Raw genomic sequence first — 14,606 nt, forward strand, 5'->3', positions numbered from 1 at the left:
AAGGCTTTCCGGTGGTACAGAATAAGCAACAAGCATTTATCAGAAGATGATTTTTTAAATTCTCCAGTCTTTTTCAGGAATATTTTAGCTTAAGTGTAAATGACCCTCTCTCTCTCTCTCTTGTTGGCCTGTTCATGATAGAGCACGTCGATGTGAGTCAACAATCATTCTCCAGGATGCTCGGTCCCTGGCTGCAGCCTCCCATCCATGTAGACACCTGATCTCCGTCAGGTCTCGCTTCACCTGGTCCAGCCATCGAATTCGCTATGCTTCCCAGCACCTTATGCCGAACTGGGGATCGCTGTCGAACACCTTCTTGGTGGGGCATGAGTCCGGCATTCTCATAACATGCCCCAGCCATCCTGCTAGCCTTTGTCATCGTCAGGATGCTCGGTTCACCGTACTGCTCAGCAAGCTCGTTCATCCTTCTCCTCCACTTCCGCCCAGAGCGTTTGCATCCCCCGCTCGGATGGTCCAGGACTCGTGTCCATAGAGGACCACCGGGCGAATCAATGTGCGATATATCTCACATTTCGTGCAGGCTCGAAGTCTTCTGGATCTCAGCAGTCGGTGAAGCCCGTAGTATGCACGATTCCCCTGCACAATGCGTCTCCCGATTTCGCTGCTGATGTCGTTGTCCGAAGTAACGACCGCCCTGAGATAGCAAAACTCCTTTACTACGTCGAGATTATCGCCGTCAACTAATACGCTGCTTCCTAGATTGTCTGAGTCTCCGGAAAGCAAGTACTTCGTCTTCGTCGCATTGATTCTCAATCCAATTCGTGCGGCTTCGCGTTTGAGTCGGGTACGCCTCACACACCTTCGCTGTTGTCCTGCCGATGATAGTATAGTATAGTATAGTTTATTGTGGAAGTAATTGGCCGAGCAAGGTGGCCTTATTACTTAATACTACCCTAAAACTTAAATCTAGCAATACATAGCTTAACAGTAACCTGACAAATACATTACATAACGCACAGTACAGTAAACAGTTTAAAAATGAGTCGCGTGATGTCTGTCAAAATTATCATAATTAGCGTTAAATTTAAGAGCCATCGCAGTCATGGGATCATTTTCACTATAAGCACGTCTAGCCAGTTGGGTTTTAAGTAGTCTATAGTTACGAAATGTTCTAGAGGGTACATTTAAGTTAATTCTAGCTAGTAGTTCGGGTGCGTCAGTCTCATCTAAAATTAGCTTAGACATGAATTTCTGCTGAGCTACTTCTCGTCTCTTTTCAAGCGTCTCTAACCCTAACAGTAAACACCTAGTTTCATAAGACGGACGAGGATCAAGATTGCGACACGGGGTAAAACGCAGGACAAAACGTGTAAACTTTCTCTGTACTGACTCCAATTTTTTGGACCAAAAGCTGGAAGAAGGAGACCATACTACAGAACAAGACTCAAGCAGTGGACGAACAAGATACTTGTACAACATTAAAAGGCAGTGTGGGTCGGAAAATTCTCTCGATTGTCTGCGAATGAAACGTACCATTTTGTTGGCCTTTTCTAAAATATCGGAGTAGTGTTGATGAAAATTCAATTTACAGTCTAAGGTAACGCCTAAGTCCCTAAAAGTCTGGCAACGTTGCAGTATGGTTCCAGATATATTATAGTTATGGGTTATGGGACAGACAGTTCGGTGGAACGACATACACATACATTTATCGACAGATTTTTCTCACACCAGTCGGAAAAGCAGTTCACTAAACTTTACAGGGAGATAACATCGGATGCTTCACGGATTGGAAGGAATAGCTTAAGATCGTCCGTGTACAATAAACATTCAGAGTTGCTAACAGCCGAAGTAACATCATTGAAAAAAAGTGAAAAGAGTAGTGGTCCCAGGTTGCTACCCTGTGGAACGCCAGAAGAGCTCTCAAACACGGTAGAAAAGAAGCAATCAACTTGTACGCGGTAGGTACGAGCTGTTAGGTAGGATCTAAACCACTCCACCATGGAAGCAGAGAACCCAAGACGTTCTAGTTTAGCTAGCAATAAGCGATGGTTGACACGATCGAATGCAGCTTTCAGGTCCGTGTAAACAACGTCCATTTGAGCTCCTGAGGCAAAAGCCGCATGACACTTTGATACGAACTCAACTAGATTAGTTGAGACACTACGTCGAGGAATAAAGCCGTGTTGGTGCGTTGAGATAAGAGAACGGCATCTGTTCATAATCGAGTTTTGCACGACGATCTCAAGAACTTTGGCACCAGCGGGCAGTGTGGTAATCCCGCGATAGTTAATGGCAGAATTTTTATCACCTTTTTTGTACACAGGAAACATCACAGAAGATTTCCAAGCTTCGGGAACAGTGCATTGGTTTAGCGAGAGTTTAAAAATGCGTGCCAGAGGTTCTGCTAATATGTCACCACAGTTAACGAGGATTGCCGTTGGAATGCCATCTGGCCCAGGGTTGAACGATGTTTTTACTTGCCGAAGAGCACGGATAACAGATTCCTCAGAAATATCTATGTCACGTGTATCTATGTCGACCGCATCACGAGGTACATTTTCCAAGGCTGCATCAACTGAGAAACGAGGATCATCCGCAGCAAAACAGCTTTTGAAACGTTCAGCGAATAGATTGCACATTTCTACCTTGCTGTTCGAGGACCGCTGATTGTAAGTGAGAATGGACGGAAGCGAATTATTACCCCGTTTCGATTCAACATACTTCCAGAAGCGTGTAGGGTGTCTTTTTAACGAGAACTGGATACGAATAAGAAATCGAGAGTGAAGCTTTCTGTTATAGCGTCGGTATGCGTTGTGGGCTGCGATGAATCTCAACCTCAAGCGTTGCGTTTTATTTCTGCTGAAGGACTGGTAGCACGAAGATTTAATTCTTTTCAGGCGGCGCAAGCGTGCATTACCCCAGGGGGGATTAGTTCGTGGTCGTCTAAGAGGGCAGCAGATTTCGATAATTTCCATAATGATGCAATTGAAGCGTTCCAGCGCAAAATTTACATCAGGATTTCCCACGAGAAATGACCAATCTATCGACGACAATAATTGCATCATGTAAGAGAAGTTTATTCTTCTGAAGTCTCGTAAACCGGGAACAGCGAAGCTTCATGTATGCTAGCAACACTCGAAGCCTGGGTAATACGTATTTCTAACGGTGGGTGATGGTGGTCAACAGCAACAACAGGAAAATGCGAGATTTCGGTTGCACACACGTTCAGGGTCTCACCGCACACAAAGATCAGGTCCAAAAGATTATCAGATGCGTTAAGGATATTATTAATCTGAAATAGTCCATTGCTGTTTATGGAGTCGAGAAGATGACGTGAAGTCTCAGTAATCCGTGAATTTGAGTGATCAACTTGTAGAGCAGGAGAGTGTATTTCATCGAGTTTCCATGTGAGCGATGGCAAGTTAAAATCACCAAATAAAATACAACTTTCATTGGCATTGCAGGCAACATCATCGACAGTAGAACAGATAGTTTGTATAACGACTGGGTTATTAATCTAGTCCGGGGGAATATATACTGCGCCAATGACTAAAGTGCGTTTATTGCAGTAAATTTTTATCCATAATTGTTCAATAGTGCCGGGGGTTGAACACAATAACGTACGCAAATGAACGGCAACAGCGATAAGAACCCCACCTCCCTTGCGTTTGGCGCTATTTTTGGTGTTACGATCATGTCGATATACCGTGTATTGATTGGAGAACAGCTGCGACGATTCAATCGACGTCGATGTCATCCAAGAAATTGGAGAGACCGGTAGATCCGTGCCACGGATATTGTTGTCTAGCCCCGCACCTCGAATGACACCTTCCAGGGCAATATTAAACAGCAGACAGGAGAGTCCCTCGCCTTGCCTCAGACCCCTGTGAGATTCGAACGATTCCGACGTCAAGTTCGACACTCTCACCTTGCACTGCACCCCGTTCATGGTGGCCTCTAACAGCCGGATCAACTTCCCAGGGAAGTGATACCGCTGCATGATGCTCCATAGCTCCTTCCGGTCTATGGTGTCGTAGGCCGCCTTGAAGTCGATGAACAGGTGGTGCGTTGGGATCTGGCGCTCTCAGCACTTCTAGAGGATCTACCGCAGAGTGAAATTTTTTTTCGGTGGTGGTTTTGCCTCCAACAAACCCAGCTGCCGACAAAATTTGTAGCAAGGGGCGCAAGTCTGCAGAACAGGATCTGAGACAGGATCTTGTAGGCGGCCAAATGTAAATGACCCATCAATATATTGAAATGGTGTTATTGATAGGCGTAAACAGTTAATCATAATACTCTGAATTGAAAAAAACCCAATCTATATGGTATGATAATTTAAAAATTATCGTGCAAACACATGGTGGTTGTGCTAGCTTTATTTTACTCTGCGTAATGCAGACTACAAAAAAATGTATTGTATGTATAAGTCGATTCCAGAAACTATCGATTTTGTGTAAAGTGGCGGCTTCCTAAAGTCGGAAACCTTGGACCACTTATTGGACAACTTTCTTCACACGTCGTTCAAGACACTCTTTGATATGATGAGATACGACGATATGATTCTGTAAAAACATTGGCCTTGATACAGTAGATGACCGCTATCTGAGAGGTAAACAAGCTCCAGTTAATACTTTAATAATCTCTGAAAATCATGCATACATGTAAAAAGGGTTTGAAGCTTTTGAGGTCCACTAAAACTCGGACTGTCTTCATTCCAGAATTAAACCAAAGCTTTTCAATATTGACCAAAGTGGTGCTGAAATTGTATAATTATAGTTATTAGTCATTAGTATCAGTCAATGGTGCCTTAGTACATCGTGTACGCTTTAGTTAATCTAAGTTTAAGGGCACCAATTTCGAGTTTTTAGATTTCCGACTGATTTTGTACAACAGTAAAATCGAAGCGTAATCTAATCGAAATGTGAAGATGGTATTCACATACACAATTTAAAGAACTGGCCCAAAAAGCATTAAAGTTTGCACAAATCTGGTGTAATGTAATTAGAAAAAGTGTCCCATTTTTGGGGGGCCGCTGGAATGTATGAAGCTAAAATGCCATTTGTTTCTATACGATATTGTTCAACAAATTATTTTTCTTCACAAAAATATTCATTATAGATGCTTAAAATGTTGCGATAATTATTTCTGAAATTTTAAAATGTTGCATGTTGAGTGGAATCTAAATAGTAACTTGAACGAATCAACTCACTTGTACGAACCAACTCATTCACTCTTACTCTGTGCTCACATCTCTAGATAGAAACGACGTTATAGTGTTATTGCGGCAATTTTTACATGCCTATTGCATACTTTGAGGCGTGATGCATAAAATCCGCTTTTCCAATAATTTAAAACTTTATTTCCACGTTTTGTTTTTTCAATACATTTCAGATTCAACAATGCCATTCCCGTACTGTGATAATTAGTTACGATTGCTGGAAGACTTCTTCGGCCGCACATTCAGCTGCATCACCACGCAGTACATCAAACGTTCCCTTATGCGACCCGTCATGCGTACCTCCCAATAGGTGCTGCCCGAGCCGGGCAAATATCTGCGAAAGGTAAAGTTACATTCCTTTGCTAAAACCCAAAATCCCTCATTACCAGCCTTCAGGCTTCACTCACTTCACCAAACCATCGTCCACCAGCGTTGGCCCCATCACGTACGTCCCGTTCCAGAACGGACATTTCAACGGGGGCCGAAAGTTTTGCAAATACTCGCCGTACATCGTGCCCGATGCTTGCAGCAGTGCGCACCCGTCCGTATTGACGATGTTGCTCAGAAACGGGCGACAGTTGACCGTTGCCCGCATGTCGTCACACTGCTTGATCGCCACCGAGAGCCGATAGCTGGGTATGTTCTCGCGAAAGTATACCTCTCCGCTGACCACGTAGCTGGTGCGATTGTGCGCCGCAATACGCATATCCGGTACGTACACGGGCAGGTTTTTCTTGCCCGCGCACTGGCCGACGCGCGTCACGAAAAGCTTCTTGCGCCCGACCGAGCCAACCGGACTGCCCACCGGTTTCAGTATGGAGAAAATGTCCTGCGCTCCATCGAGGGGGGTAAGGATGGTGGTAGCAAACAGCAGGACCACTAAACAGGTGCGTCTAACCATGACGCTGACGGTGACACGAATGGAGCCAACAGATCGGTGATCGGTGGCCTTGTTCTGTAAAGTACTCTATTAACCTGCCCTGCCTTATCAACCGGACTATCTTGATTTTGATCACACTAACGAGCGCCGAAATTGAGCTATACAAAAAGCAACATATCGCTTTTATGTGCGGCTCATTACCGCGATTATGTTACGCCTGCGCACTTCGCTACTGTTCGCGCTGGTGGTGGCACTGAGCGGCATACGACCGGGCGAGCCATACTTCTACAACGGCATCAAGTCCGGTCTGGAGCCCGATCTGAAGCACTCGCTGTTTCTCGACCGTGTCGGCCAGTGTCGTTGGCAGCATGATCTACCCATTTTCCTGTCCGACATGCGAATCGCGCAACAGAACAACACTCACTACGTGATCAGTGGTGTGCTGCGAGTGCGGCGCAATATTACGGACGCTACGACGGGGACCGTTTCGATCGAGATCTGCCAAAATGCGACCCAGTGCCGTCCGTTTATCGATCGACCGGTGGCCATTGGGGATGTTTGTCAGTTTCTAGCCGAAAAGCGCCCCAGTTCGCTGGGGGAAGTGTTGGGACACAGTGTACCGCCGCTACGTTGTCCCTTTACCAAGGGTGTGTACAGGATCAATGACGCACTGGTGGATTACAAACCGTTCCGGTAAGGATAGGTAGCAATGTTATTGCATGTACTTCATTTCTAAAATAATATCTACATTTTTAGGTACTTTTCACCGAATGTTAGTAAACTTTGGCGCATCGATTTGGTAGCGGAGAGTGGCCAGAAGCGGTTGTTTTGTGTGAGAATCGAACTGTACGTCTACAGCTGGGAGGATATGCTGCCAAGGTATTGAAGTGTTGTACTTTACCTCAAATTTCGAGTGAAATTGTGCAACCCTTTTCTAAAATGATACAATAAAAATGTTAAAAATAATAATGAATAAATTTCTTTCTCTAACTGAACATGCTTTCAACCCGTTTTCGTCAGCTTCGTGTCAGCTTCATCAGAAGTATATTAAAATTACCATTACACTAGAAAGTTTACCAGCTACTTACACACCTCGACTTTGTTTCCCTTTCAAAAGCTTTGCACACATTGCAGCAGCAGATCGCGCAACTTTAACCGGAGCGACTGCTTGCCCCCGCAGACAATGTCCGTGCTCTTTTCGCTCACCTTTATAACCGTATCCTCGGACGGCAGCAGCAGCGTCACCTCGTCCGCACTGCCCTGCTCCACCTTCAGATCCGTAAACCCGTCCTGGGCCAGCTTTTTCAGCAGCAGATTAATGTCCAGCGTGCCCCACTCGTACCGGACGGTGCGCAGCTGGCTGTACGGTTGCGGCGGACCGGCCGGTTTCGATTTGTGCTCGTCCGCCAGCTCCTCCTTGGTCGGCTCGAGCGGCAGCAGATCGTGTATGTTGTCCTTCACCTGCAGCACCCCGGTCACGGTCGACACGGTAACGCCCGGCTGCACCTCCTGCGGGCAGATCGTTTTCGCCATTTTCGGGTTGAGGTAGACGCGGCCGCGCTTTCTCTTCAGCGGCAGCTTGATCACCTCACCGCGCTTAAACTTTATAATCATTTTGTCCGGTATCGGATCGATGACGAGGTCCAGCTTTTGCGGCGCAATGGCCGGCGGCTGGGTGTAGTTCTCCGGTATTACCAGCACGCCCGGTTTCAGCTCCTTGATCAGCTTGTTGGCCTGCTGGAAGTTGAGCGACGTTTCGATCGGACAGTACACCGTTTTGATGGCGAGCGGCTGGTACGGGGCCAGCGCCTGCATGTGCGGAAAGTCCGGCTCGGTAAAGATGATGGTGTGCAGCGGATTGCTGCCCCACAGCTCGACAAAGTGTACGGCGTCGCCGAACCGCAGGCTCGGATGGCCACAGAACACCACGCACGGCTGCCGGAACTCAGTGCTGAAGCCCTCCGAGTCGATGTGCTTGAAGTGCTTCAGCTTGGCGTTCTTTACGAGGCTCGCGTGCGGAAACGGTTCGTCCGGTATGTACACCTTGTTCTGCTTGGAGGTGGACAGCCACTCGGCCAGGATGTTGGAGTACGCGAGCGAGCTGTCCGCCACCGGTGAGATGAAAAACATCGGTATCTGGGTAAAGCCCTGGTTGTCCAGGCTGACCGAGAGGCATTCGAACAGATCGTACACGACGCCGGACGGGTAGCACGGTATCAGCACCGAGCCGCCGTTCCGCAGCGTCATCATCACGTTCATGCACAGCTCGCCCAGCATTGCGTCTGGGTTAACGTGCGGTGCCTGTGTCAATCCCGTCATAATCACCACATCCGAATACTTCAACGCCGTCTGATTGATCGGTCGCGGGTGGGTGGTCAGCGTGGAGGAGCCGCTGATGTAGGAAATCTTCTCCTGTCCCGAAACAATCGTCCAGTTGCTCGAGCCGAGACAGAAGCCCGAACTGATCGGTGTTACCTGCAGTGCGCCGAATATGTCCAGCTTCTGGTCGTACCCGGTCATCCGGACGCGTGCCAAACTCTTGTTAACCGCGTCCATGCTGAACAGGTGGCGCCAATTTTTCGGCTTAAACACATCGTTCAGCGGCATCGGTAGCTGGTGCTGGATCTCCTTCCACATCCGGGCGGTGCTTTCCTTCGGCGAGGCTTCGATGTACTCCACCAGCTCCTCGAGGAAAAAGCGACCGATCTGTAGCGTCGGTTCCGTGGCGTACACCTCGCCGCAGAACCCCGTCCCCTCGGTGATGTACGGCAGGGCGAGCATGTTCGTGTAGTTCGAGATCAGTATCACGTCGATCTCGGAGAAATCGATCAGCTTCTCGAGCGGTGGCACAAACTCCGGCGCCGAATTGACGAACGCACAGCCGCAGCATTCTTTTATCTCCTACGGAGGGATTGAAGAGAAGCAAAATGTAAACAAATCGGATCGAAGGGGGTTTCTCCTTCAAGCTTACCCCATCTTCCAGCTGTATGTCGGAATCGCGACAGTTCCAGTTTGGCAAACACTGAAACTTTGGGCTTTGCACCAACGGCAGGGGTAGAAAATTCAGCACCGAGCTGATCGACAAACCGCAGTCCAGCATTATCATCAAGCCCTTGTAGCTGAGCACGTAGCATGGTTTGGCCGGATCACCGCTCAACGCGTACTGCAAGGTAAACACATAAACATCACTCACCACCATCGCAATTGCTTAAAATCTGCTTTAAAGCAATGATACTTACTAATTTCATCTTAAAATAATCAAATTTTAATACAGGAAGGAGCGAAACTCGTATTGTTTACGCCGGTTCGGCACGATGTAAACAAATCGAGCTGTCAAAATCGAAATCGTCGACCAAGGTGCTTATAGGTGAGGTGAGATTGTTTGACGAGAAATTGCTTGTATAACAGTTCAGGACTGTGCTACCAGCGTAGAACAGTGCACGTGTTTGTGGATGACCGTAAATCGTTTTGTTAAATAAATTCCACATCGACTTAAGTTACACAGACTTACGTTCTGTGCCCTTTCTGATAATAAATTGCACATTTTTGCACAATTACTCAGAATAATCTTATGCTTAAGCGATCTCGTGGTACAGTCGTCAACTCGCACGACCTAATAACATGTCCGTCATGGGTTCAAGTCTGATATGGACCGTATCCCCGTTGCAAGCACTGACTATCAGGTTGCATGGTTACTGAATAACTCTCGAAAGCCTGTATACAGTTCGCCATGTCCTCGTAGGACGTTGTGCCAAGTAGTAAAATAATCTTTAGCTACATATTTGGACTGGACTAAGACAAATGATTTAAAAAAGAGTCTGATACAATACCGTAGAACATTTTTATTTTTTATTTTCTAAACCGAACTAGCCACTCAAATATAAAACCATTGAACGTGTATTAAAAACATAATCATTTTGTTCCCACCGCATGGCTACTGAACCGAGCTAATAGCGCCATCAAAACTGGGAAAAGTGGTTCCGCTTCACCTTTCATTCCGATGTGAACCCTGAAATCACCGCCCAGATAAAGCACCGGATTTGTAATTAATCATCAAAATTGTAATTTATAACCCAAATAAACTTGGACGCTTGATAACGCAAAAATAAAGCAGTCTTTGTTGAATCGGATTGTCCGATGGTCAGGTTCAATTGCTTTATGTTAGAGGAGTTTGTCAGCTTGAGGCCCAGACATGATGCGAATCGCAACCAGAGCGCGTTTGTAAATGCAATTTCACTGGTACTTTTTAGGGCTAGAGCAATTAGATTGATTGTACGAAACAATAACAATACATCTGTATGCATGGAAAATATGCCTTCGTCATTCTTTGGTACAACAACCGTTGTCGGTCAAGGTCTGCCAGTACACCACTCAAATCCATTGACTATCAGCAGCTTATTGTTTTACCTCATAGCAGGGATAGTCAGTCCTACCGTATGGGGGGACAAGGTCCATACAGGGCTTGAACCCATGACGGGCATGTTGTTAGGTCGTGCAAGTTGATGACAGTACCACAGGATCCGCCCTACGCTTCACATATCGAGTGGAAAAACACACAGAAAAGACCCCACTCGAAGCATACATTAATGATCTATTTAACTACCATTGCCAGCGGAAGCAAAACACACACCTGCACAAGGGGGACCATTTTATTAAAACTTTCTAGTGCACCAAACACACGCACCTACACGTGGCTATTAAAAAAGCAATGTACGATCATTTAATTGAGCATCGATCTTGTAATAAGATGTTTCTACTGCGCGAGCCAGCGCCACTACCCGCAACGAATGGTGACCAACGTGCGTCATCGATACTGTGCGTCAACGACAGCAAGAAAAAAACCAATCACTCTGGCCCCTCGGTATCCACAGACCACTGCTGCAGAGAGATAGCTTTCGCACGGGCTCGATCAACAGCAGGCCAAATGGAACCGGGCGCGTAAGATCTCCGGCTTAGTGCAATTGTTAATTAAAGTGACCGGCAAATAAGTGTACCTCTCATCCCGCTGCCCCCTTTAACCCCCCCCCTTGGATTGGCATCGTGACCTATCCGGGAACTGGGATTGATCCTGCATAAACCGCGCACGCCTTATCAACCATTCAAAGCACCGTTTTGGTGCTTTCCCATTGTGCACAGAAATCGGAACTGACTAATTGACTCTCACCCGTCGAGTGTATCCGTGTTGTATGTGCGTGTATGTGCACCATATGTTTGGATGAGTTTGCCAGTGATAAGGGCCAGCCTTCGCCCAAATATCCCGCACCCGAAAACACAATGCGAGCGACCTCTGCTACTGTAGCGCGTGATGTTGATCAGCGTCGACTCCCGCACGGAGCTTATCGCGCTTTACGGGCCAGCCGTGTGGTTTCGCCACCCGCCGTCCATGCTGTACTTTGTACTGTGGGTCTGGACCGCTCGAACACGGCCAATATCTGCACCCTGTGTGCGTGTGAGTGTGTGTTTACGTGCCAAAGAAAGAGAGAGAAAACAATTACGTTCCAAGGGGCTCGCCAAGCGCAATGCGACGGCTCATCGCTTCGGTCTATTCCTCGGCCAGCGTCTGCAGTACGGTAAAGTAGGATACAGCACTTCGGATTATCTGTTCGAAATCGGTGATAAGCAGAGCGGTAAGGTGAGCTCCGGAACGGCCTCTGCGGTGGAGGTGTGTCACCTTCAGAATAGCACTTACGGTGGAAAACGTTTCCAGCGACATGGCGGAAAAGCTCCACGCGCGCATCTCGATCTGCCGCTGGCTGTACAGCAGCAGGACGTGCTGCGTGCTCTTGAACCGTTGCGCACAAAGCTCCCACTGTGCGTCGTACACCGAGCGGGGCAGCTCGGTACCCTGGTCGGTGGGAATAAATCAAACAACAAACCGTGTAGTAGTGGTGGGGGAAGGTTTCGAAGGCAGGATTCAACAATTGGAGCATGCTGTTCCCATTCTGTCCAAACATTGACCTGATTTCCGAACCGATCGTGAGTAATGCCCTTACCTCGTTCTGGAGCCGCTGGCCGTACCAGCAGAACTGGAACAGCTGGTAGATAGCCGCTATCAGGTAGAGCACCATCAGCATCGTTTGCGAATCGCCCTCATCCTTCCGGGCAGCGTTTGCGAACGAATGGTAGAAAGGAATTCAACAGAACGAAAACAATAATCATCTCGCGCAAGGGGGGCACTGATTCATCCCCTCACAGCATACTCACAGCGTGCATACTGGCGGCAAATGCAATGACACAGATAATCGAGGTGCTGGTAAACAGTTGCACCAGCAGCACCGGCGAAAAGATTTCATTTATCTTCTCAATCAATCTGCCGAAAATTGGGGAGTAAAAAACAAATCGTAAGCGCGCCATCTAGCGATGGGTGCTGGAAGCTCTCCACAACCACACAGCCTACTTAACTGTATCGTGCGGATGTGGTGCAGTATGCATTCCCGCTGAAAGAAGGCACGCTCCGCGTCCGTTAACCCGGGGTTCGCCGTTTCGTGCAGCAAATCTCTCAGCAGACGCATCAGCGAAGCGGCGTACAGTACCATCGCGACGTACAGACCGTCAAATGCCACCACCCCGGCCCAGGTGGTGTAGCCGGACAGTGATTCCGAGCAGAACAGTAGCTCAAACAGTGGGCTGCGTCGTTTGATCGGCTCCAGCAAGGGATAGTATGTGTTGTACACTGCAAAGAATATAAGTTTAATGCAGGAACCATACCCGGAACACATTTTATCACGAAACACTCACCAAAGCTTCGGTTGAATGCATTGCCCTGGAACTGATTGTACAGATTGCTGCAGGCAGGTATGATGGAATAGTTGGACGCCACCAGCCCCACGACCAGCGTGTAGAAGCGCAGATTAAGCTGCACCTCTTTGCACTGGCGCGCCAGCAGCTGGTGGATGCGTTGGAAGATAGTTCCTCGGTCAGCTGCAAACAAACACGCACACACACAAACGACACGTGAATCATTTCAACCCCCCGCATTGGAGCACATCCGCACTACTTTTACTTTTGCGCAAAAATCTTATCTTCTTGATGAAGGTCGCGTCTTGCAACGTTTGCCATAGCTGCACTATCTCGGCCTCGTACGCGTGGATGCGCATCACCTTAATGCCGGTGGTGGTGATGCTAACGAAGCTGCAAAGTCCCTACAATCGCGGAATGAGAAGGAATCTTGTTTTTTTTTTGGAAAATTAAATCATTTTCCTTTTTCTCACCTGCACGACCAAACCAAGATTGCCCAGATTTCGGAAGAAAAACTCCGTCTGCAGGAAGGTGTTGAGCCAATGCATCAGCAGCATAAAGTAGTACACCCTTCGGTACCAGTGGCTGCGCATCGAAACGTACTGGCCGGGCCAGATGCCCATCGTTGTGGCCAATGCCCGTACCCAGTAGGTGCTGCGCTGCACGAGCTCGCCGTAATCGTCCTCCGGTTTGTAGTGTTCCGTGTCCATGGTTAGGCTGCCGTCTACTGTCTTAAGTCAATCGATGTGGGCTTAATTTATACGAAATGTTTTGACAATTTACTCCACTGAGGAGTTTCTTTGAAATTCTCTTTCAAGAGTGTGTCCCTGTGTCTTTAAGGACACTACTTAGGCCGTTAATACTTCATCACCTCCTCATTACCGGTACCCTTCAAACTTGGTAAGATTCAAAGGCGATTCGTGTGAATTGTGACACCTTTCGCTATCAAATAGCTACTCCAATTAAGAAAGAACATCGTTGTCAAAGTTCTATTTTTGTGATTTGCAGTTTTTGAGCTTTTTTATTAAATTCTTTTACGCTTTTTTGTGTGGTGGTGTCATCGTGAATGATTCACTCTTCCAAAGGCTAACGAATCCAGCACTCTATCTTCTTCTTCTTCTTCTTTGGCTCAACAACCGATGTCGGACGACCAGCACTCTATCATACCCTAAATATTTCCATGATCTCGTCTCTTAAGCTAACAAACCGGCTTTGACGTCTTACCCTATCCAATGCAATAATACAGCAACCACCCCGTTTGCAGCTAAACGACCAACGACTCCTCACCTTCTCACATCAATCAGCATCAAACACACCGGACACGCACAATCACCACCGGAGCAAACATTTGCACTACTAGTTCATTCACAAACGTAGCAGTTCCGGTTAAGCACTGTGGCCTCCCACACCAATTAGCCAGCAGTACAGCCTTCCCCCCTCCCCCCACCAGGTGTATATTGTCAACAAGATGCATCGAAGCCTGCCCGAGTGGTGTGTGCCCACCTGGGCGGTTGGTTTTTGGGTGGAAAATTCATGGTTCGTGATTTTACCTTACCAAACCGACGGTCGGACGTTTCGATGACGTCTCCCTGGGCAAGAGTAATTGGTTGAAAGAGACACCCCCACGAAAGGCGCGTGGCACTTGAACCAAATTAAAAATATCCGATGATCGTACACACTCCGTTTTGCGTCAATCCAACACACACAGCGACAGCACCGGGAGGGTTAAAGGGTGAGTAAGGTTTGCGAGCGAGCGGGCACACTTCCTTCACAACAATGTACGATGCATCATCAGTTCCGGGGGGAGGA

At 47.5% G+C, this 14,606-nt stretch overlaps 3 protein-coding genes and 1 pseudogene across 3 annotated transcripts; 1 reads left to right on the forward strand and 3 right to left on the reverse strand.

Moving 5' to 3' along the window:
- Positions 1–5,221: 5,221 nt before the first annotated feature.
- On the reverse strand, positions 5,222–6,455 carry LOC133391472 (uncharacterized). The gene is made up of 2 exons (XM_061646043.1): positions 5,587–6,455; positions 5,222–5,513 (listed from the first exon to the last, which is right to left on the reverse strand). Exons 1-2 carry the CDS (start codon positions 6,078–6,080, stop codon positions 5,384–5,386), a joined length of 624 nt encoding a protein of 207 aa, XP_061502027.1. The 5' UTR covers positions 6,081–6,455; the 3' UTR covers positions 5,222–5,383.
- On the forward strand, positions 6,268–7,072 carry LOC4576328 (uncharacterized). The gene has a single exon (XM_061646044.1). It carries the CDS (start codon positions 6,268–6,270, stop codon positions 6,754–6,756), a length of 489 nt encoding a protein of 162 aa, XP_061502028.1. The 3' UTR covers positions 6,757–7,072.
- LOC3289982 (integrator complex subunit 9) lies at positions 7,070–9,419 on the reverse strand. The gene is made up of 3 exons (XM_556128.3): positions 9,299–9,419; positions 9,031–9,222; positions 7,070–8,960 (listed from the first exon to the last, which is right to left on the reverse strand). Exons 1-3 carry the CDS (start codon positions 9,305–9,307, stop codon positions 7,170–7,172), a joined length of 1,992 nt encoding a protein of 663 aa, XP_556128.3. The 5' UTR covers positions 9,308–9,419; the 3' UTR covers positions 7,070–7,169.
- Positions 9,420–10,664: 1,245 nt separating this feature from the next.
- Positions 10,665–13,656, reverse strand: LOC3289983 (odorant receptor 63a; annotated as a pseudogene).
- Between the last annotated feature and the right edge of the window lie 950 nt (positions 13,657–14,606).

The sequence above is a fragment of the Anopheles gambiae genome, chromosome 2, assembly GCF_943734735.2.
Source record: "Anopheles gambiae chromosome 2, idAnoGambNW_F1_1, whole genome shotgun sequence".
Lineage (NCBI taxonomy): Eukaryota > Metazoa > Arthropoda > Insecta > Diptera > Culicidae > Anopheles > Anopheles gambiae.